We start from the raw sequence: 23,631 nt of genomic DNA, 5'->3' as shown, positions 1-23,631 counted from the left end.
ACCTGGCCCCTCTCCTCTGTCCCCACTTGGTGGACAGCCAGGGATGGTTGTGGTGGAAGCAGCAACTGGAGGTTTTCCTGCTGTACACTGCTGGGATGCAATTAGCAATGTGGGCAGCAAGAGGGGATGGTTTGCAGCCTGAGCATTAGGGTCGGGGCACTGCTGGATGCAGGAAGGGAATTAAACGGGATGGAGAGAACCTCTCCTTGGTGTTGGTGCAGGGTCGGTCCCAGGCTGTCCCCTCTGGGACCATCTCAGGCCTCTCTACCACATGCAGGCTTTGAGCTGTGCTGAGTCTCTGCTTTCCTGGCGTGCATTTTGGTTGCACTTGCTGCTCAAAATAACAGAGGCAAGAGTCCTATGGGGGAGAGAGGCTGCTAGGAGGAGGAAGATCAGAAAAAAGAGATTAATTTTTCAAGTGATGCAGCCAAGGAGCAGCCCTGGGCATCAAGAGTGGGAGAGATTCAAGCTCCTGGTCCTAGGTATTTCTCAGTAGGAGGAAACCCGAGCTCCAAAATGGGATGCTGCAGCTTCTCTGGGGTCGAGTGGGCACCCATAACTGAGCAGTTTTGGGTCCACTTGTCCTCCTGTCCCTGCCGTGAACTGCTGCAGGAGGGATGAGCAAAGGCGGGTTGCTGAGGCAGATGCAGGGTGGATTAGAACTTCATGTGCTGAGTGGCAGGATGAAGTTTGAGGGCTGGGTTGTCTCCCCTGCCCTGGGAAGCTGAGGAGCCACAGAAACAGTGATATTCCTTGCCAGATTAGAAAGCACAGCATAAAAAGCCCAATTTTGAGGATATCCAGGTGAATCTGAGCCTCAGTTTCCCCCTTTATGAAATAAAAACAACCTGCTGCCCTTTCTCTCTCACACTGGGGAGGTTATTTATGTATCTTTAACCTGAAGGTGACATGCTGTGATGCTGTGTGAGTGTAAAGCACTCCCTGACTAGGAGCAGCTAATGGCTGTCGCAGGAAAACCCCAGAGAGAAGTTAGGAAGAGCAGAAAGCCTTCCCGATCCTCACCCTTACTTGCACAATCAATGCTGTTTGTAACACTTAAAAATTTATTGTAATGCTAACCTGCTTTGGTACCTTGTAAAACCTGACAGAGCTTCCCGTGCTCTGGAGGCCAAGGCCATACTTGGGATCAGGTTCCCCTTGGGCTGGGGGCAGTTATTCTTAGATGAGACCGAATAGCACAGAGCTTCTCTTGGAGTTCTCTCTCCTCTTTGGACACATCACCCTACAGGCATCCGGCAGGGTGGGTGGTGGCAAGGTGTTTGTCCTGGGGTGTATGGCATCTTCAAAGCGATTTTAATGAAACCTGTGGGCACCTTGCTCTTTCTGGAGTGGGCAGCTCAGCGAGCCTGTGCTGGGACTTGATTACATTCAAGCAGCTGGGTGAAATCCTGAGAAGACTTGAAAAATTCAGTGAAACTATAGGATGAAAGGATGCAGCTGCTCTGTTCCCCAGCACTGAGTGCAGGGGTCAGTCTGAGCCTCGACCATGTTTCCATTAGCAGTCAGCCTGATGGGACACAAGGTGCTTATGACATTTGCAGATGCCACCAGGCTGGGAGAAATGCAAGCAGGCTGGAGAGCAGGCTGTGATTTCAAAGAGGGCTTGGTGAACAGGAGGAATAGGCTGACAAAAAGGATCCTGTTGCCTGGGAACTTGAGGAAGGTGTTTGTTGTGGAGGAATCACCAACAGCACAGACCCAGGCTAGGAGCAAGCGCTGAGCAGGTCCTGACCCTGCAAAGGGCCCTGAGGGAGGGTTGCATTCATGGTGCTGGGGGCAACAGGACTGGAAGAGGGGACCTGCATGGGCAAGGGAGCAGCCTGGTCTCTTCACCATGGTGGCTGGGACAGGCAGCAATGACGTTCATCTGCAGCAAGAGGGGTCAGAGTTTTGGAAATGGTCCTTGAGGCAGGAGCAGTGACTTGAAGGAACAGGGTGAGGAGGAGTGTCAGTCCCTGTCCCTGAAGGAGCCAAGTACACATCTGTCAGGATTGATGGAGGGCTACAGAGATACTGCTGTGGGGTGTGTGACCTTGTGGCCTTCATTTCTGCGCTTCCTTGATTATTATCTGGTACTGCAGGCTCCAGCTGGGGTCAGGGCTCTGGGATGAGGGCTATGAAGCTGCTGGGAGGGGAGCTGTGCCCCTAAGGGCAGGAACAGCAGGGCGATGGGGACCATGGAGGGAGAGATGCCTCAAATGAATGATGTAACTGCCAAGACACATTTCTCAGCTTGCAGGTGCAAATGCAGGGTTTTGTGGTGCAGACTTTCCTTCTGCCTTTTTGAAAGCATGAGTCCAGAAGGCACAGTAGTTAGGATTTCTGCCTTGGTGGGAGACCAAAGCTGAGCTGAGCACAAGGACAGGAGTCATGTGTTTGCCAAATAGCTGAAGCTTTGCGATGGAGTATGGATAGCGGGATTGCGCTGTCTGCACCTTCCCTTTCCTGCTCTTGATAAATCAGTGCCCAGGGAAATATCACTCATGTTGGCTGTATTTAATAAATTACCTCTCAGCATTTGCACTCTCTGAGGTTGTTACTGAGTTAGTGTAGCTCCAAACCCTGCAAAGGGAAAAGACGCGTCAGACCCCCCGGGAGTGGAATAAGCCATCCAAAGCTAGAAACCAAATATAAACCCAGACTATGCAAATCCAGTCTAACGAACCCTGCTGCAATACAGACATCCCATCTGGGAGTGGAATGATCTACAAGCAAAGTAGCAAAGGGACTTCTTGTTTTAATGACTTTCCTCTTTCCAGGGAGAAAAGGAAAGTTGAAGCTTGTGAACAAAAATTCACTGCCTTTACAGTGGCACTGTGGTATTTGGGGTGTTGGGGGGCAGAGGAGGGCTCCCTGGGTCAATGTGAGGATGCTTTCTGGCATTAAACCCAATGGATTAATGGGGAAAGAGCATGTCCTCCATTTCTGCTTTCAAATCACAGTCCAGAAATTCAACCGATCTGCCAGGTTGAATGTGTCTCCCCAGACACATCAGTACTTACTGAAGCTCTGCTGCACAGGGCAGGGCAGGGGGTTTCGCTTCACTAGGAAAGGGCACAGAGGCAGCGGGTGAGCGGCTGAGCTGTGGGGATCCAGCTTTCTGGGCACAGCAGACTGTAATTTATCTCCATGGGGAACTGAAGGGGATTTAGAGGGGGAAAAAATGGCATGAAGTTAAATAGCAGTGTTGCCTCGGCATCCTTACAAATAAGCTTTACCTGCTGTTCGTTCCCATCCTGGTTGTGAAGGCCATCATTTACCCGAACAAAGGCATGGGGGGATGCTGAGAGCATTTGACAGGGAGCATGCAGGGCCAGTCCCTAAGGGAGCAAGGCTGTGGGACACTGCCCCGCTTGGGGACAACCAAGAACTGCCCCAGAACACCCTGAGGATGCTCAGCGAGCATGCAGGGAGTGGAGCATCGTGTGGGTTGGGTGGGCAGCACAGTTGTCCCCCAGGGTGGCATGTTCCCAGGCAGTGCCCCACATCAGTGCATCACACATGTGCCTCCTTGTGCTGAAAAGTCTTTGGGTTCAGCTGTGCTATCCCAGAAGGTGCTTGGGAGAGAGGGCAGAGCCTGATTTTGGCACGTGGAGGGACTGGCTGTGTCCAGTCCATGGCTGTTTAGTGTTTCTGCATATCCTGCGCTGCTTTGTCTGTGCTCTGCCTCTGGCTAAAGCTCTGGTGTGCCGGTGCTCCGAGGACCCGAGGTGTCCAAGCCCTCCCTGAGCTTTGCAGGTTGATGTGTAAGTCCTGACTTTCAGATGGAGTGGTTTTCAAATCGAGCCTCTCTGCTCTGTCTGTCTGCAGTACTGGAGATTTCCTAACTTCACTTACACGTTGCAGACAGGCTAATGTTACATACATTTAAAAGAAGGTGACATGGGGGTCCTGCAGTGTTGTCTCCCCTCGGTAGGAACTCAGGGGGTGCTGTTACCTCCAGCCCGGCCGTGGGAAGTTTCCCTTTAGGGAAAGCTGACCTTTTAGGACATTAGCTGGCCCCGAAGCTGTGGTCCGTCAGGAGTCGGGCAGGCACATCTGCACGTACCGAGCCAAACCTCCTCCGTCACCTCCCCCAGCACCTCGTGCCCAGGACTTGCAGCCTGGCGCTGGGTTTTGCTCCCGGGGAGAGGGGCAGGACTGAGCCCCGCGGGTGCATCCTTGCGAGTTGGAGCCCCATCCCCGGGAGCCAGATGCGCATGCTGTGCCCTGCGGGGAGCCGGGCCAGCCGTGAGGCTGCAGAGCCCAGTGTGGGTTTCAGTGTAATCGCCGGGGCTGGGGGACTGCTATTCATTCCCCGCTTGCATTCATCTGTGTCCTAGTAACTGTTTTCCCCCCCTTCTTCTTCCCGACACAGGCACACACGGCTGGATAATGACAGGAGCCCGGCAATCTCGGGCGCTGAATAGCGGTGTAATTACGAGGCTGTAATGGCGAGCTGGAACTCATTAGCCATTATCAGCCGTTTCAGCAGGACAATGGCAGCACCCCGGGGTGCGCTGGCTGTACCCGGCTGCCCCACACCTCCGGGCCAGCCCCTGCTGACCTCAGCCCCTCCCACGGCACAGAGCCTGGTGGAGGGGGGGCTTTGGCTCTGGAAGGAAATTATGGACTTTGTACTCAACCCTTCGTGTGACGCGGGGTTTCCCTCCTCTTCAATCCCGCTGCCGGGGGTTATAGAGCCCTGAGCGCTGGAATCCTGCCTGGGCACCGCAACCTGCCCTGGGCTAGCACCCTCCTGCTTCTCCCCTGCCCTGGCTCCAGCAGCTCGTCCTTCCCTTAACGGCCTCCCCCTCCCGCAGATTGTTTCCTCTTTTTTTCTGCACCTGCATTCAGTGCCGGCAGCTGGGTCTCCATTGTGGGGTCCTTTCCCGGGCTCTGCATTCCCCTGGCCATCCTCGGTCCCCAGCATATGCCAGGGGCAGATCAGCCCGGTGGTGGAGAAGCACACACTGCCATGGGGTGCTACGCAGGGACCCCCTCATCTGCAGGCTGTAAGTCCAAGGGCTGATGGCCCCCAACTCCCTGCAGCACCCACAGCCCCTAATGCAGGAAGACTGCGAGACGAAAATCACTGCAGCTGCCAACTCAATATATTTTAAAGCAGGATAATCCTAACAGGGGCACACTGGAGCGTATGGAAGGGGAGAGTGAGAGGTGTAGCTGTCAGGCTGGGAGCAGAGCTCTAGTGACTTGTGGGTCTGTAAGTGGGGCACACCTTGCCCTGAACAGCATCTCCCCTCTGGCTGGGGTGCCTGTACCTGTGCTCACCCAGAGGTTTTGCCTGTGAGACCAATGCCAGGATAAACAGCTGGTCCCATACAAGTGTCTCTTGAAGTGTGGTTTATTGTCCAGGCAGATGTTACAGAGGTGGCACAGGGTAGAGGCAGGTGTGCAGTATTGAGCACTGAACCAGTGGTGACGCATGTGGGTGACCTGCATTTAGGTGTGTGGAGGGATCCTGTTTTTCTGAGAGATAGTTGTTCACTTTTGTATTATTGCTGCCCTCTCTAAGCGGGTCTGTAGTTTTAGGATGACCCTACCAGGTGTTTGCTGCATTTCCAGAGTGGGGTGATGTGTAGCCAGTCAGGTGGCTACTGGCATCATTGGGCTGCCTATTGCATTGCTGAAGGCTCTGGAGATTCTGTCCCAAGGGGGACATCCAGGGTGGGGATGTGGAAGCTGGGCAGCCCTTGTTCCTTGATACTTTGCTGTCCATGAATGATGCCGGCTTGCACACTCCTGGGCAGCCGGACCTGTGTGAGCCCAGCACTGCTGACTGTTGAGGATGAGGGTCCTCTCTGGAGCCAGCAGTCAGCCCCGCTGTTCCCCATGAGGGGCACAGAAATGCAGCAGCCACTGATGTCCTTTGGGCCCTGTCTGCCCTTTCTGGGGAGCCTCAGTGCCTGGTCACCTCCTGAGCACTTCCTTGCTGATTTCTGCCTCTTCTCTCTGCAGGGAGCTCAATGGCAACAACATCACGCGAATCAACAAGAATGACTTCGCTGGGCTGAAGCAGCTCCGTGTCTTGTGAGTTCCTGGTGAGGGGCTGGCTGCCCCAACCTTGTCGGGTGCTGTGCATGGCTTGTGGCCCCTCCTGGGGCTGCTAGAGATGATGCTGAGCCCTTTGCTGGGCATCTGCTGACAGGGCTAGAGGGTATCCACGTAGGGCTGAGCATGGTGGGCCTCCAGCTGGGAAGGACTGGGAAGAAAGAGGCTGAGTTGTGTTGGGATGGTGGGAATGAGGTGGCCCTGGGTCTGCAGGAGCATCAGGGGCACCGCCAGTGAGACGAGGGTGTGGGGAACCACCTTTCTGGAATGCTGACCCCTTCTCTCTGCAGGCAGCTGATGGAAAACCAGATAAGCACAGTGGAGCGTGGGGCGTTTGATGACATGAAGGAGCTGGAGCGGCTGTGAGTGCCCGGGCGTGGGGGTGGGTCGGTGAGGGGCTGCCAGACTTAGTCACAGAGAACATCCTTTCCTTTTTGCCTTAAACCATAGTGTATCGGTGCTGCCTGACTTCAAACAGCTTCTCTGCTGCATGGCCTTGGTATTTTACAGTGTGGGAAGCAAACCTCTTTCTGTTTCTATAGATCTTGAAGTCCTTTCTGATGCTTTTGAGGTGAGGGGCAGGTTAAACACAAATCACTCTCACTGTTATCAGCTGTGTCCTATGTGTTAGCGAGGGAGCCATAAGTTCCAGTCCAGTACTCAGTAAAAGAGCTCAGCAGTTTAAAAATCCTGAGCTACTTGAGCAAATATGAGGAGCTGAGTGAGCTGCAGGTTAACAGTGCAGTTAAGCAGCAATCAGCAGTTAACAGCTTGGAGTCCTGTCAGCAGGTAATTATAATATTGTAAGTCTATTAATGCCCTGTTGGTTGCCCCCGCCTGGGAATGCAATGAGTGGGACAGGGTTGTCCTTGCCAGGGGGGATGCTCTGCTCTAACAGCCCCTCTGGATGAGCCAATCCAAGCTGGAGCTACCAGCTGGCTTGCAGGTGGGGTGATTTCTTTGCTCCCAGACCCTGACCCTTTCCTCCTTCCCTGCAGACGACTGAACCGCAACCAGCTGCACACCCTGCCCGAGCTCCTCTTCCAAAACAACCAGGCACTGTCACGGCTGTGAGTACCCTCCATGCTAGTGGGGGTCCCTGGCCTGTCTGTGGTGTGGGGTCACTTGTGGGGTTTGGAGGGGTGACATCCCAGGGGGTGCTGTTTCTGGGGGTTGTGCTGGTGGTTACTGTTGTCTCTTGTCCCAGTAAGTACCCAGCGTGTGGCAGGGAAATGCACCCTATTTCTGAGCAATCAGAGATCCTTAGCTGGAGTGTGTAGCATGGCAGGGAATTGACTTTGCTTTGGAGAAGACCTGAGAACAGTGCTTTTAAAGACAGTGTTAAAAGTCTTTGCAGTGTGTGGGGTTACAGGAGGAGGTGCTGGCAGTTTGGGCTGGGGCTCGCTTTGTGGGCTGGGCTATGCCTGCATAGTGTCAATTGCAAGAGACACTGTGAGCCCTGCAGTCTCCTCAGAGTGGATCACAGACTCTGAGGCAGAGTGCTCTTACTGCCTAGACAGGGTTGTCATGAAGGGAGGATGAAAGAGGATGTCCCCAGGGGTTTGCATCCCACCTGGAGAAGAGCCCCACCACCGCACTATAGAGCTGCCTTTCTGCTGGTATCTGGGGCTGACTGGGGAAATAAGGGGAAGCCCTGCCAGGATTGGATCCAGCCTGTCTCACCTTCTGCTCCCTCCATGCCCTCCCTGCCCCAGCCCTGCCTGTCCCTCTTCATGCACAGAAACACCGCTGGGGAGGACTGTTTCCTACCGTGCAAGCCGCAGCTCTGCAGACCCCTCTGCTCCTCTTCCCCCCTTGCAGCAACAGGATGCTGGGGAGGGCTGCTGGGGTTTTGATAAACAGTCTCTTTTCCATATTGGCTTTCCCTTGCCAGGGGCTGCTTTGCTCAGGCAGTGGTGCCATTGGCATTGCTCGAACTGCAGGAAATCCTCCTAACAAAGCATTTACCAGCTTTCAGCTATTTTAGGCACCATGTACATTGGGGTGGGGGCTGCGAGGAGGAGAGGGTCCATGCCAAACTGGGGCTGGGTGCTCTCCATCACTTGGAGAAGATGGTTACATGCTGTGGCTGTTTTGCAGTGCATAGGAGCAGGGTAGTAGTGGCTGGGACATGAGATCTCTGCTTATTGCATCTTGTATCTCCATTTCTCATCTGTGAAAAGGGGCTGCCACATCCCTGCGGGGGCAGGGTAGGAGTGGATGAACTAACTGAAAGGGCTGAGATGTTGCCAGGACAGGCATGGCCGTGTTGGGTCCAGGAAGCCCTGCCTGTGCAGGCAGGCTGTGGCTGAGCCATTTTGCTCAGCGGCAGTGCCAGTTTCTTCCGACAGTGCCAGGGAGTCAGTCCCGGAGTCCAGCCTGAGGCGGTGTAAGGAAGGGTTAAAACACTGTGTGGGTTGCCAGCGTGGGATGTGTGAAATGGTGGACTGGAGCCAAAGATGGGCCTAGGTAATGGCAGCTGATAGCACAGGCGTTCAATTAATTATCAAATGGCATTTGTTGAGCTCAGCTGTGCCGTTTCGTGGCGCCAGCAAGGGCCCATCCTCCTCCAGCCACCCATTGCACAATAAAAACATGGTTGAGAGAATTATTTTACAAACATTAATGTTTCCCTTTTAATCTTCTCCTGGTTTTAATACCAAGCTCTTTCAAAAAGCAAACCTCAACAATTACGTGGGGAGGTGCAGAAGGGCAGCCTCCCACACGGATCTGGGGCTGTGTGTGTGTGTGCACAGGGCCGTGTGTGCCCTCCCGCGGTGTACACGGGGCTGTACAAACTGAGGATCCCCGTGATGAGCTGTGGGATTTGGGACAGGGGACACACTGAGCTGCCTGCCATCCTTCTCTGCCAGGTGTTAGCCCACACTGTGTTAGTGAGGGCAGGGATGTGGTGCTGGGGGCTGCACAGGGTGCACATCAGCAGCTGCTGCCTTGGAAGAGCCTCAGATGCCCCATTTGAGCAGCAAAATGCTGTGTGCCACAGGACCTGCTGCTCTCTCTCATTGTGGCTGCCAGTTGCCGAGGTGCTCAAGGATGGTTTATGGGGGACAGCGGAGCAGGAGGTGCCCAGGGCAGAGCTTGTCTAGACACAATGTCACGCTGGCTTAGCAGGAGGTGGAATCTGGACTGGTGCTAGTCCGACTGGTGCAGGAGGTCATAAGGACACTCTTAAATTGCTGCAACCCTGGCTCAGGCTACAGAGATATGAGTCAGTGGGGAGCAGGTTTTAGCTAAATTGAAATCAGCTCGCCTGGAACTGAAATTGGAGCCTCTTTGCCAGCCTTTGCGCTTATTTAACTGCTGAAATGGATCTGTGGTGGCCCCGAGGCTTCGTGCCCCCTCCCTGCCCCAGAGGCAAGCTGAGACCTGTGCTAGTCAGCATGGGCTGTCATGAGATGGGAAGAGAGGGCTCTTACCAGCACCGTGCTTTTGCAGACCCTGGGCTCTTTCAAGCAAGCTGTGCCTGTGCAGGCTTCCCCATGCCCTGCTCTCTGCACCCACCCACTGTGTGCTCCTTGAGCTCCCCGGGTACCTTCTAGGTATTCATGTTCTTGACATTGGGGGCATCTTTAATTAGCAGAAACTGGCTGAACAGGTCAGGCTGAGATCTATTTAGCTGGGATATGAGGCTACCAGGTCTGGCAGGTGGGTGGCAGCTGAGGCAGAAAGCCAGGGTTGGATGCACACACCAGTGGGGGTTGCTTAGATGGGTACCTGGGTGCAGGCCTGGATGGTTCAGCCTCTTCTAGCCTTAGTCTTGATGCATCTTCAGCCACACATCAGTAAAATTCCAGCAGGTTAAGGCAAGTCTGGTGAATGTGCAGTGTGTGATACTCACAGAGCAGCTTTCCACTATACCTTGAGCCTTGTGGAAATATCTCACAAGCACAGAGAGGAGGGGACCTTAAGCTCGGATTGGGATGGAGAGCTGCTTGTCCACCTCCTGGGTCCAAGTGTCAAAGCCTAATCCATGCTGGTGGTGCTTTGTGGTCTCCCAGCCCAGCTCGAACTGCAATTAGTTACTTGGATCTTGCCTATAAAGAGCATTTGTGCATCGGGATAATGGAAGGGGCTGGAGTTAAACCAGATCTGTTGAGGCTTAAATAAGCTGGGGAATGGCAGGAAAGAGCCAACAGAAAGCAAACCTCAAATGAGGTTGTGGGGGAGGTGAGAAGCCTGATGAGGAATGTTTTTCCCTTGGTATTTGGAAATACTGAGCTCATGCCTGCCTGGAGCCCATCTTGGTCTGAGATGGTGGGGTTAGGGGGCTGTGCCAGTGCCTCTGCAGTGGGGCCAGGAGGCAAGAGGGCTCCCTGCATGGCTTCCCTTATGTATATCTGCCGTAATGAGCAGATAACTCGTTAAGCAGTCCTGGTGGCTGGAAATGGTGCTGATCTTTGATTTCGCTGGAGAGTGCCTGACCCTGGTGACCCCACCTCAAACTGGGTTTAATTAAACTGTCAGCACTGGACAGAAGAACAAAGCGTCATGGACTTGTGGAGGGGGGGCAGGGTTCCCCAGCAGCTCGTCGGGGAAGAGCATGTGTCCTGTGAGGTGGAGAGCTAATAAAAAATGGATCTTTCCTTCCACTGAGGATTACCCAGGCAAGAAGGTGGCCTCCGCTATTGTGCTGCCCAGTGCTGGTCCTTAATGTCCTGCAGGCATGCACATCCTGGGTCAGTGCTGGTGCCCCAATGTGGCCCTGAACCACACCAGGCAGGGGCCAGGGAGGTTCTGGTAGATCCCACTTCAGCATCTCTCCCCAGCTGGCAGGAGTTTTTTTCTCTTTGGAGGGGAGACCGAAGCCCTTGAGTTTCTCTCTGCTGCCTTGGGAGGGACGGAGGAAGGATGGGAGAGGAGTTTTGTAGCCCTGTCTCCCCACCTTCCTTTAAAACCTCCTTCTGAAGCCATTTTTAAGTGCCTTTGGGAGTGCTCAGTGGGGGGATGCAAGGAGAGAGAGGAGGCTGGGATGGCCGTAGCAGCAGGGTGAGAACAGAAACGCTGCGGGTGCATCATCAGGGAGGCAAAGACGCAGGCTGTCGAAATGTGCTAAAGGCAGCCAGGATGGCTATAAATAAATGGTTTTCTCTAAGAAAAAACGAGCTGGTGAGAGGGAAGAAAGGAGCGGTGGGGTGCTCATCTGTGATGAGCTCTGGAGACGTGCTCCCACAGGGAGAACTTGCCCCAGCTGGATGTATCCCTCTGGGAGTGGCTGCCCAGCAGTTTCACTTGCCAAAAGGCACAGCAGCTGCTCAGCAGAGTGGAAGCTGAGAGGATGAACAGAGAGTAGGGGAAAAAAGTCCTGTCTCCAGAAGGAGGAAGATTTAGGACAGGGGCCATGGCCTGTCAGTTCCTGTCGGACCTGTGCCAACAAAAATGATGGAGGAGTTGGTGCTGGCAGCCAAACCCAGGGGGAAGGGCCGATGATCCTGCTTTTCCCTCAGTAAGGACAGGGACTCCCTGGAAACAGCAATAACGTCTCAATCAGAAGCAATGGCTTTCTGAGACAGAGCCTGGGACACAGGGGATGCTGTAGGATCTGGGGAAATTGTCATGCTGCTACGAGACTCTCCTCCTGTGGCTGGAGCCTGCAGAGGGGTAGTGATGCTCTACACTTGTTTCTGTCTGGGAGCTGAGACAGAGTCCAGGGGCTGATTCAGACCTCCTCTGGATCTGAGTGATGAGGGAGTTTTGAGCTGAGTAGCAGAGAGCATGGCAGCTGGGTGTGCTGCCTGGGCAGGAGAAGTTACATTATGGTGAGACCTGGGGCAGATTCCTCACACCACCACTGCATCTGGCTGAGCCCAGCCCTAATTGCCTTTAGAAAAGCAGGAAGAGAAAAATGGAGCTCTGCTAAACAACTTGAGAAAATGCAAATGACATCCTTGAAGAAGGAGAAGACCACTACCACGCGGGAGGATGCTGTGAGCTGAGTAGTAGCAAAACAGGATGACAAGTGAAAAAGGAGCTGTCGGAGAAAGGAATAACAAAACAGGCCCTGCTTGGATCGGGCTGGCTGCACGTGGGAGGTGTTGCTTGTGAGACTGTACCAGTGACCATTCGTCTTGGTGCTGCACTGGGAAAACCCCCAGGATAGGAAAGGGAGAGATGGAGAAACGTTGGGACAAAAACGCATGCTCGGTAGCTGTGGAGCTGTCCTGTGCCCCCACGGTGGGTGCCTGTGCTGGTGGCAGGTGGGAGGTGTGGGTGTGAGGGTGATGCTCGCTGGGGGATGTGGGTGCTGCAGCTCTGCTCCCCTCCCCACCAGGGGGACTTGAGTGCATGAGCCCTGGTTTTGATCTGACTGGGGATTTCTGGTGCCTGCCTGTGTGTTGGCTTCCTGGAAATCCTGCTGTGGTGGTCAGTTGGCTCTCGCTGTGTGCCTGCTCTCCTGTGCCAGACAACTGCCCTGTCCTCCCACAGCCACTCCTGTTGGAGCTTTGGCTGAGGTTTTCCACCTCCAGTGAGGTTTTGTGCTTGTTCTGCAGCTGGCATGCTCCACATGCCCCTGGGAGCCTACAGCCACTGTGTGGGAAGGGGCCTATGGGAATGGCGTTGTGTTTTCATCTTTCCATGCTGGAGCAGAGTCACTTTGGCTGACTGGGTGTGTGCTCCTTTGCTGCTTTGCTCTTTGCACAGCTGTGTATGCGCTGCTTTCTGGTGTCTCTGTGTGCAGGTCCACCATCCAAGAGCAAGGTGCCAATGTTGGGAGCAGAGAACAGCTCCCCACAGAGCAAACCTCCTCTTCCCCAGCATCCACCATTTCTGTCCCAGATCCCACCTCCAGCAGCATCCCCCTCCCCTCACCAGGCAAGGGCCAAGTGTCCCTGCTGTCACCATGCCCACATTTGGGCTGTTGTCCCCTCCGCTCTGGGTGCTGTACCCCCTCACGCTCCCTGACAAAGCCCCTTCTGTCAGGGATGGAGTGGGGCTGGGGGGGCAAGGCTGCGACGTATCCCCCCGAATACCAATCAGGAGGGGGAGTGTGTTTGCCCCAGTAGCTGGGGAAGGACTGCAGGATCTATGGGCTGCAAGACCCCCCACCCCCAGCCAGCTGGGGGGACAGGGAGGGGGAAGGGAGGCCTTGTTGCAGCCCCTGGGAACAAAGAGTCAGTGTGGCTCGTGACAGCTCTAAGGAAATGCGGGGAAACAAATGTGCCACTAATAAGTGGGGAGGTTACCTAGGAAAAGATGCTGCCAGGCAGGCAGGCAGCCAGTCCCTTTCCCAGTGGGCTGGTGGGTGGCAAGAGCCTAGGGCTGGCACCCCTGGCTCCAGGGGGGCTCAGGGGGCTGCAGTGGGGCTGAGCCAAGGCAGGTCTGTGGTCCATGCCTAGTGGATCGTGCCCTCAGGCTGCTGCTTCTGTGGGGATAGCATCCTTGTGGGTGCAGTAAGGACATATTTGGGTTTTTGTGCTGGGTGTCCTGCTGAGGAACAGGCACTGTTGTGCCTGGAGAGGCTTACTGCCTGCTTGCCTTCTTTTTCCATCATTATCATGCCACAAAGCTCAGCTTTTTTTAGGGGCACCAAAAAACTCCCTGGGGGATCCTAAGTACAGCCTGATGGACTTAAACACTTGTTTAAGACCTTTTTATATTTAAGCACCTCCATAAATTTTTTGGGACCTGACTCACAGTCTGTGGGGGCACAGGAGTGCCCAGGGTGAGGGTCATTGCTGTGTCCTGACCTGCCACTGAGCAGCTTCTCCCTTCGCTTCCCACCAGCCTGTGTCCCCTCCTGCCAGGGCAACAGAGCAGACCCCACATGGGAGTGCCCTGGCCCCCAGCTCCATTATCACACAGACAAGCCAGGGCTGCCAGGAGCTGGCATTACCAGATGACTGCCTGGAGATAATCTGCCCCCTCCCTCTGTGAACCTCGTTGTGCTCCTGACCCGTGGCCAGCTTCGACTTTCTGGGTGTTGAGCCACTTCCAAGGTTTCCCTGGCAATGCACGGGGTCGAGCCCTGCTCCTGGGGCTCCCTCTTTGAGCCTCAAAGGTCTTGCTTTGGGCATATGCTTGGATTTGGCTTTTGTAGCATTGTTAAAGCAAAGGGGTCTAAGTCTGTAGTTAGGTGCAGCTTCCAGCCACCGGCTCCTTTCGCCAAAATGCCACCTCTATGTGCCATTGCCATGTATGGAGCATCCCAAGCCACCTCTCTGGTGATCCCTAATGTGCCAGCAAACAAGAAATGTTAACCCACAGGAAAAAATTATGGAAAATCAAGTCTTCCTAATGCTGGGCAGCAGTGCTAATTACACAGCTATTAAAGCACAGGGGAATTATTTATTCCCTCCCCTCCTCACAGCTCATTGCCTGCGTTGTGTCCCATTCACCCCTCAGCCACCCTCCATCCTCTGAAAGAGTTAAAAGAGCAGTTGGAGGAGCTGATCCCTTTGTCCATAAGTTTTGGGAGCAGAATAAAGGCATTTCCTTTCTCCTGTTTTTACAGCTCAGACAGTACAAAGGTTCAAAGTAATTTTAAAGGATCGTGAGCAGAATTAGCCTTTGGTAATTTGACTTTCAGGATGTGGAAGGAAAAAGCCTTATGTGATGATTTTAGGCTAAGCTGTGACTTGGTATCCCTGCAAATATATCCCACAGACATGTTAATGTGCAGAGCCAGGGAATTAACCTGCATTTGCTGGTTTGTTCTCCCATGGGTGTGTGCTTGTCTCTCCTGCTGGGACTGCCATGAAAATAAGCCATCAGCAGTTTCCAACACTGCTTCTGACAGCTGCCTACAAGGCTGCCTGTGCCATGTCCCTTCTCTGCTGCTCCTAAGGGGCCAGTGGTGCTGCTGGCGTCAGTGCTGGACCACACAGCAGCAGCCCCAACACCAGCAGCGTGGTGGGCATCCACACCAGCTTCAGGCCCAAGCAGGCTGCCTGGGGCACCTGGGATGCTTTACCCACCGCAGTCAGGGGGTCATTTTCCCTGTGCTAAAGTGCCATTAAGACCAAACATGTGAGTATGAGTGGGGAAGACTTCCCTTCTCAAGCCCGGCAGGGTTCCTAGTGCAGCTGGGCTTGTAGGCATTGGCAGGAGGAAGCTCTCCTCTGTCTGCGGGGATGGGCTGGGGCCATCCCGGTTTGGACACCCCATTTCCCCGTGCATACCAATCAGCAGAATTGGAAGAAACATGGTCAGCAGTGTGTTGGGGGTGGGTTTGGGAGGTGCAGAATAGTTTTCCAGATTCTCATCTGTGTTAAATTAGTTATCATCCCAGGCTTATCCTCACTTAACCAGCAGACGTCAGTGGTTGGGACCCCCACTGCCCCACGAGAACTAAACAGCATATGGATTAGGGGGTCTTACTGGCTGCCTCCCCTGGCCCCTCCATGGTTCTTACACCCCCTTTTGTCCCCAGAGGCTTTGATCCCCATTTGTGTCTGTATTTCCCTTCAGGACAGGAAAAACGGATTAATTTTTACTGCTCCTAAGGGAGCTGTTGGTAACCAAAGATGTCTCGCTGTCTTGTTTTCTGTAAATCGGGAGGCAGGAAATAGCAGAGATGGTTTAAAATGGTTTCCCCCCGCCCCCGCTCCCCCCCTTCTCCCGTCTGGTCCTCACTGCCTGTCTGATGGGGGAAGGCATTTGGGGCAGATCTGCTTGGAGAGAAAGAAAACCCCTCAGACATATTTCAGGCCCTGGGGCTGGAGGAGAGGGGTTTCTCTGGGAGATGCGGGTGGGAAGAGCTCAACCATCCTCCTGAGTGTTTGGGAACTGATAATTTTGGGATTCTACAGAGGAGGACTGAGGGGCATTAGCTCAGCTGCACAGACAGAGTGTCAAATGTGGAAAGCACAGGAAAAGCTCCCAAAAAGTGTCTCTCATCCTGGAGCTGGGAAGTCCTCCATTGCCAGACCCCTCCCATGGCAAAAAAGGGATGGGGACCCAGGAGTTCTGGCCCTGCATCCCCCTCTTCCCATCCCTGGTATGATGCTCAAAGGGGCTTTTGTCCGGCTCCAAGCCTCACAGGTGGGTAGGCACCTCATCCCCCCACCCGTTTTACCCCTGGGCCAGAATGCTTTTTCCCAGGGGCCACTGTTGGCCCATCACTACATGACACAGGCTTGCAGGTCACCATGGTAACAGGGGCCTGGGGATGTGGGCTGGAGACCCTTTTGGGATGTTTGCCTGGGGGCTGGAAATCCCATTTGCCACAGACCGGCACGTACTCAGCAAAACGTGCAGCCATGTGTTATGCTGGGTACATGCTGCTCTATGGCAAACTGGGTGGAAATGCAAAATGGGTGCATTCTATGCTGGTGCACGCATGGCACAGGGTGTAGGGTCAGGGTGCAGGTATCTGGCACTGGGGATTTGCCCCAGGGATGCTCCATTGCAGCTCCTATCCATTGCACAGCCAGCTATTACAGCCCAGCAGTGACCACCGGTGCTATTAATTACTAATCACGGGGACCAAATCAGGGCAGGGTACCTGGAGGGATCTGTGCTGGTGGGATAAATGGGAGCATGAAAGTGAGGAGCGAGGAGTGGGGCTGGCTGTGTTCCTGGGGCTCAGTGGTGTTTCCAGCTCTTGCCCTCCAACTGGAGGCATTTCCACCTCCTGATGTTGTCATCCCGCTCCGGCTCGCTTCTTGTCTTCCCCACGGGCACAGCATGTTGCTCATTCCTGCATGCTACGATTTCACAGCATCCCTGCAGCCGGGTGTTAATGAGATTAGACCCGAGCTTTAAGATGTCTCTCTCTATCCTTTGCCATCCAATTACACAGCCCGCATGGTATCTGATTGCCTGAGAGAGGGGAGGACTGAGGCTGGCTGGGATGGGAGGATGCAGCTGGTCCTTCTGGGTATCAGCCCCTCCGTGCTGAGTGGTTTTCTTTCTATTCTTTCTTCTTCTTTTTTTTTTTTTTTTTTTCCCCTCCACTTTCCCCTTGGCTTTGAGCTGCTCCATTTGGCTTTTTCATCACTTCTCGATGTGGCGGCTGGGCAGAATTTGTTTAAATTAACTGCTTGAATGGCAGCGTTTGTGTGCATTGGTGAGGAGGGAGCTCAGACAGCACCAGAATGGATGGGGGGGATTAAAGGTGCCTAATGGTTTCCAGATGGGTATCTCGGTCTGGGAAACACCCCCGCAACCCCAACCCCAGCTGGGGGCTGCTGGCAAGGAGCTTGGGGCTGGGAGCTGAGATGTTATGGTGTGTGGGTGCCTGGCTCTCCCGCAGCAGGATGGCTGCTCCGATCGTGTGCCCATGGGACTGGGGTGCCCTGAGGCAGCTGGGGTGCCTCTGTGGCTTGCCTGGGGTGAGCAGGCAGATGCACCACAGGAGGAACCTTCCCTGGCTGGTGTGGAGCACGGGGTGCAGCAGGCTTTGCTCTCCCCCCTGCAAGTGCCGTGGGCTCTGGGGATGCAGGGCTGGGAAAACTGCTGGTTGTGAGTCCGGCTTTCAGAGGTGCCTCAGCTCCAGCCATAGCTGACAGGGCAAATATAGCCTGCTGCTGGAGAAGTAGTTTCTGCTCAGCAGTTGTGGTTACAATGTGAGGAATAATCGTTAGTCTTTGGCACCTTCTCCCTGGTCTCTAGGGTAACTTGGTCTAGGGTGCTAGCTTGGTCCAACATCCCCACCACTGCCGACGTCAGCATATTTTTGCTTATTTACAGACGGAAAACTGAGTCCCAGTGACAGGAGCTAAACTGCCTGCGTGGCCCTGCCAGTAGCATTTCCCAGACATGTAGGGATCAGAGACATAGTGATAGCCCTTCCATGCCTCCCACCAGTGACCAGATTTCCCCTCCAGACCTTCTGCATGGTGCCAGGGCTGCATGTTCCAATAGCAGCACCTGGGCTGGAAGTACATCAGTCCCAAGCAAGATGGGGCATGCAGGAATGAAAGGCTTCTGGGGAGTGATGTCACTGGAGGGGACCACAGGATTGTGGGCAAGGTCATTGCTTTTGAGTTTTATTAATGGCTGAGAGTGGGACATAAGCTGTGAGCTGGCTGACAGCTGGGACTATCACCCAGGCTGTAGGACAGCTTGTTGTTTCATGGGGGATTTCAGCTTCTTAGGGAAGCAGGCTGCAGAAGAGTCCATCAGGTTTAATGGGAGTGAGTGTCGAGTGGTACCTTTTGCTACTGAAAGCTGGAAAAGCCCTTTTCCTTGTGGGAATGAGCCCATTCACCCTGCAATGGTCTTTTTGTGAAGGCAGCAGTTTGCTCTGGAGTGCTGGCCAGTCTCCCTCACCCGCTGACCTTCATCCAGGGCTCTGTCTGCCAGCCATCCCCACCCATCCTTGGCCCCACGTCCCCCCTAGCTCTCGTTTCCTTCCACAAATATTGAGAAAATAAACAGCACAGCTGAAAGGGGATGTCCTCGTGTCCCACTGCACACAACACCCTCCCTGAGGAGCTGCGCAGGTGGTGACCCTGCATTCCTCAGCCAGAGAGTTAACTGGAGAGAAAGCAAATATTGGCTTCTCCTGTGGCTGCTGCAGCCTGTGCCTGTGGCTGGGGCTGCCTCTTGCCTGAGGAAAGGGGCTTGCAGGATGGGCAGCTCCCTGTGCCTAGCAGGGGTGGTTGCACAAACCTGGCTCTTTGCTCGGGTAGTGTGAGGTCCTCCTAGTGGTCTGACTCTGCTCCTTGGGGCAAGAGGGGCCTCAGCTCAGTAGGGATGTTTCTCTCCTCCTTCAGCCATATACGTGGTTTTGTGGCCCAGAAGTTGCTCCACCAACACGGGGCCCTTTGTTGGTACTGGGAGCCTTTGCAAGCCCCCTGCTCCCTGGGGCAGGAATCCCTCAGGGATGCCCAGCACTCTGCATCCTCCCTCTCCCTCATCTTTCACTCCTTCCAGCTTGATTTTGTCTCTTAGAAACTGCCCCTGGCCAGGACCTGGGCTGTGTAGGGAGGGATTTGACACTTTCTATGTATCCCTTACTTTGTCACCTTGAGAGTGACCGCGAGGTTGTTAACCCCCAGGGTGCTGGTTGGGCTGGGGCGCAGCGAGAGAGCGGAACATCCCAGTGACACCTCTGCCCGGGCGGCAGCCGGCTGCTCTGCCGCCAGCTTGACACTGATCCCCGCTACAATAACCATACAGGCGGCAGTCAGAGAGGAATTAAAGGATAATTAATGCCAATCCACATGGAAAATTGCTCTCGTCAAACAAACCTGATATAATATTTTTTTTTTTTTAATGAGCTGACAAATTGGGTTGATAAGTAACGATGGTGCTGACATGATATACTGAGACTTCTGCAAGTCATTTTACTCTTGCCTGGAGGATATTGCGATGAAAACATTAATATTCTGCAAAAATCAGTGTAGCATTTCTGACAATGTGCTTCAGTGATAGACTTCCCAGAGGTTGCCTTTCTGGCAGGGTGCAGTGGGGGTCTGCTGATGATGAACTGACGTTCACCATCTCTGCAGAGCTGTGGTGATGTTGGGATCTTCGGTGGCCACATTGACTTTTGCCAACCACCCCCTGAGTCTCCCAGACTCTCATTGCTTGCTTCTCCTGCTCTGCACCAGTTGAGGGTGTAGGGGATGTAGTCAGAGAAGAAGCCACCTGAAGGATCACAGAGCTCATTTGGAAGGAAACACAGACAGGTAGGTGACAGAGCAGGGCTGGTGCTGCCAGCAGGATGCCAGTCTGGCAGGATGCTCTGCCTGAAGCACCTGCACTGGAAAACATCTTCGTGCAAGGTCATTCAGCTGGGGGAAAAAAAAAAAATGTAGGTCACAGCTACAAGATGGGGAACAGCATCTGGGGATGCAGTTACACTGAAAAGGACTTAGCAGCCGTTGCAGCAGCGCACTTTGGGATCCGGGATTCCAGATGCAGCTTGGGGGCAAAGGGATGCTCAGAGCAGCTCTGTGTACTAGGGGCTGGGGATTGTCACTGCTTTGAGGGGCTACAGGGAGGTCTCTGCTGAGCATAGTTTCTGCTTCAAGGCTCACAGTTTAGAGATACGTTAGGAAATTAGAAAGTGCTCAGAGAGGAAGTGCAGGATAATTTGTCTGGAAAACCTGCCTTCCAGTGAAAAGAATTAAATTTAGTGTGTGCAAGAGGAGGTTAGGAGGGGATTTGATACCCATCTCTGCATACCTGCATGGTGAGAAGCCTGATTGTAGGCACCTCATTAATTCTGTAAAAAAAAGAAAAGAGGAAAAGCATAAAATCATTCAATAGCTGGAGGCTGAAACCAAACAAATTCAGACCAGAAATAAATTCAGTTTTTTTACCATGGAGAGTGGTTAACTACTGAACACTGAGCTGAGAAGAGGTGGATTGAATGTCTTTTGAAGTTGTGAAGGGGACTCTACGTCCCGCCCCAATGGTGAGGGTGAGAAGGAACAGGGTTGGAGGAGGAATCCCAGGGAGGACTCTGTGTCTGGGCTGTGTGCGTGGATGCGCTCCAGCAGTAGTGTCTCCTTCTGAGTGATGGATGGCACCCCATCCACTGTCCCTTTCTGGGCACTGGGGACATAAATCCAGCACCTCCATCACAGGTCAGGACCTTAATTGCTCACAAAGGCCCCAAGCATCCCTGCTCTGTGAGGCTGGCTGAGGAAAGCCGGCTGTGGAGGCTCTTCTCCATCCAGGATGATGTGAGGTCATGTCTGAGCAGGCACATCTGCTGGTACGGACAGAGCTGGTGAAGCAGGGGCCTGCTGGGGTGGGGCTCCCACTCTGCCCCCTCTGCTCTCCGCCGTGCTGGGGAGGTCTGCTGGCGCCGCTCTTCCCACGCTCTCCCCAGGGGACGCTCAGCTGTGGCCTCTCTGGCCCTGCTGCAATCCTGTTTGACCAGCTTAGATGGAGTTACATTTTACTAGTGCGGTAGAAGGGAAAGATGGCTTTGCTTTAATTTTGTGAGCTACAAAGTAGCCTGGTTAGGTTCTGGCTGAGTTTTGCAAGGGCTCTGGCTCAGGGTTCACTGGGCAAATAGTGCTGGTGGTAGAAGACGCTGTATCTGCCCTGCACCACTCCCTTGCCCAATGCAGCTGCTCTTGCTTCAGTGACCACATGTCCACAGAACAGGGCAGAACCTGCTCCTCTCCTGTTCCCGTCCTTTTGCTGAGAGATGCCAGCAGTCACCGTGGCAGTGAGGCCAAAACAGAGCACTCACAGGTTGTCCAGCCACAGGGTTTTCCTGTCTGCTAATCCTCCAAAATCATGCCTGGGACGGGGAAAAGGCCAAAGCTGGCTGTAGTGACCGAAGTCCCACCACATTTGGGAACAGCATGTGCAGAGCAGGGGGATGCTGCAGGGAGCCATCGGTGCCCCCGTGAGTGGGGTGGTGTGTGCAAAGGCCTGTGTGCCCTCTCAGCCTGCCAACCCCTGATCCCCCAGTTTTAGAAATGTCTTTACATGCTCTGGGAATCTTTGTGCTCCTGTCCTTGCAGCCTGCCACTGCTGGGCCTGGGTTTTGTGCTTTTGCTTCTTTCTTTTTCCTTTTTTTTTTTTTTCCAGCCTCTCTCACAAAGACACCTATTCTCCCCCTGTGCCCTGGGGATTTACACAGAAAGCTCACCCTCAACACAGCAAAAGAAAGGCTGGGGCGGCCCGGGAGAGGAAGCTCACACAAAATGCGGTGTGTGGCTCTTTTTGTCCCCTTTGTAATTCCCTGCACAGTGAACTACCCTGGCCACCCACCAGCCCCGGGGTACCCGCAGGTAGTCATCACTGTGCCCCTGATGCAGCAGTGGGCAGAAGTGGGGATGTTTCTTGATGGGCAGTCAAGAGTGCAGGCTTTGTACTTGGGAAAGGGGAAATTTTGGCGGGATGGAGATCACCATGTTTCTGTAGCAGCAGGAAAAAGCTGTCTCACATCCCCACCGGCCCCCGGGCGGAGTGCTGGGAGGGATCCTCCAGCAGAGCCCTTCCATCAGCCCCTCTCTGATGGCTTTTAACATGCTAATGACCCTCTCAAGGGCAGGAGCAGCTCTGTGTAAAGCCCATGTTCAGCCCTCGGTCATGGACATTTGCTCCGAGACACAGTGTTAAATATTTATCCTCCCTGCCTCCCCCCCGACTCCGCAGGCATTAACAATAGCGATCCGGCCGGCCCCTTCCCCCTCGCCGGGAACATGTGGCTCCCGGACCATGACAGCGAACGTTATCATTTGTACCTGTGAATTATTGATAAGGTATAAGGTAGTTCTTGTGGTGAAAAAATAATGAGGGGTAGAGGCTGTTTGCAGTCTGGCAGGGCGGGTGCTGCTGCAAACCTTCTTCTCTGGGGGCAAAATGGGCGGTGAGACCCGCATCCTGCCGGGCCCGTCCACCAGCTGACCGTGCCAGCCCTTAGCAGCGTGCGGCCGGCACCGGGCTGCCTTTGTGCACCGTGGCTCCACCCTCCAAGTGGGTCTGGCTGGTGCCTGTCCCCTCCTGGCTGCCCCTGCCCTCCCCGGGGGAGGTGGGCAGCTGCCCTCCCTCCCCAGCCCCGCGCTGCCTGCAGCCTCCCTGGGCTGGGGGATGCTCGCTCAGGCAGCTGCCTGTAGGTCATGGAGGTGAGTGGGCATGTCCGAGCTCTGCGGGGTGGCTGCCCACCCCTCGCTGCTGTGGCAGGGAAGGGGCAGGTATTGCCTGGCCCCACAGATGCCCTGGCTCCAGCGAGCAGATGGGGTTTAGCTGAGAAGAGACTCTCAGCTGGCAGGGCTGGAGGGCTCCGGAGGTCTCCAGGGGCCAGAGGAGGGAAAGAGGTTCTTGGTCCTTGGCTTTATGGCCACTGATGCAAACCCTGTGCCCTAATCTGTCTCTGGAAAAAGTGGGATGAGGCTACTGAGTCCCTGGAAAGCAGGTGGCAGCCCTGGAAGTGGTTTTGTTCCCTGGCTTAGGGCTGTCCTTTAGCTGGGAGCTGAACTCAGGACACCCATCCCCTGAGCTATGGAGGTGAGAGCCTGTCCCCAAGAGTAATTTCTGACACGTCTGGGCTTTGGCTTTGCAAGGCTCTGGGAGCCATGCGGGAGGATGCAGATGGCTCGGGGGATCTTGTCATCATGGTGTGAGCAGTCCAGTTAAAATCAGGGTGCCTCTTTAAGCCAGTTCAAAACCTGGCTTTGGTGTGCTTAGACCCTCAAGCCCCTTGTGTTTTGCAGGAAGAGTATTAGCAGGAGAGCCAGGGAATTAGGGTGCAGAGCCTGGCCTGATCCAGGGTTACACATCTGTGTCCCTGGGCTGGGCAACGGGATACCAGTTTGCTGCAGGTGCCTTTGGGACAGCAAGAGGAGCCAGGGTGAGACACCCTTCTCCCTTGCACAGAGTTTCCTGCTGCACTGTGGCAGAACCATAGCTGCCCAGACCCGTCATGTGTTGCTTTCCCAAAAATGTGTCTGAATCTGGTGTCCTGGACTCCAGGGAAGCGGGATGTGCTGTTATCTCTGAAGATGCAGCAGTGCCTAGGAGGCAGAGCAGCCCCTGCCCGTCACCTGCCACAGCCTGGGCCATGGCTGGGGGCCAGTGGGGCAGAGCTGCTCCTCACCTCCTGCCCTATTCGTAGCTTTCAGCAGTGGCTGTGGGGCTGGGAGTATTCCCGTGAGCTGCCCACCTCTGTGCCTCTCCCTCTGGGTT

General features: G+C 54.5%; 1 protein-coding gene across 1 annotated transcript in view; it reads left to right on the top strand.

Annotated features, from left to right (window-relative positions):
- SLIT1 (slit guidance ligand 1) overlaps positions 1-23,631 on the top strand; it is a 58,788-nt gene that overhangs the window by 5,607 nt on the left and 29,550 nt on the right. Inside the window, exons 2-4 of the mRNA XM_051616722.1 lie at positions 5,980-6,051; positions 6,363-6,434; positions 7,071-7,142. Of these exons, the coding sequence (XP_051472682.1) occupies positions 5,980-6,051; positions 6,363-6,434; positions 7,071-7,142 (216 nt within the window). The remainder of the gene's footprint in view (positions 1-5,979; positions 6,052-6,362; positions 6,435-7,070; positions 7,143-23,631) is intronic.

The sequence above is a fragment of the Apus apus genome, chromosome 4 (genome assembly GCF_020740795.1).
Source record: "Apus apus isolate bApuApu2 chromosome 4, bApuApu2.pri.cur, whole genome shotgun sequence".
NCBI classification, from domain to species: domain Eukaryota; kingdom Metazoa; phylum Chordata; class Aves; order Apodiformes; family Apodidae; genus Apus; species Apus apus.
This window is presented reverse-complemented; position numbering and strand designations above follow the sequence as displayed.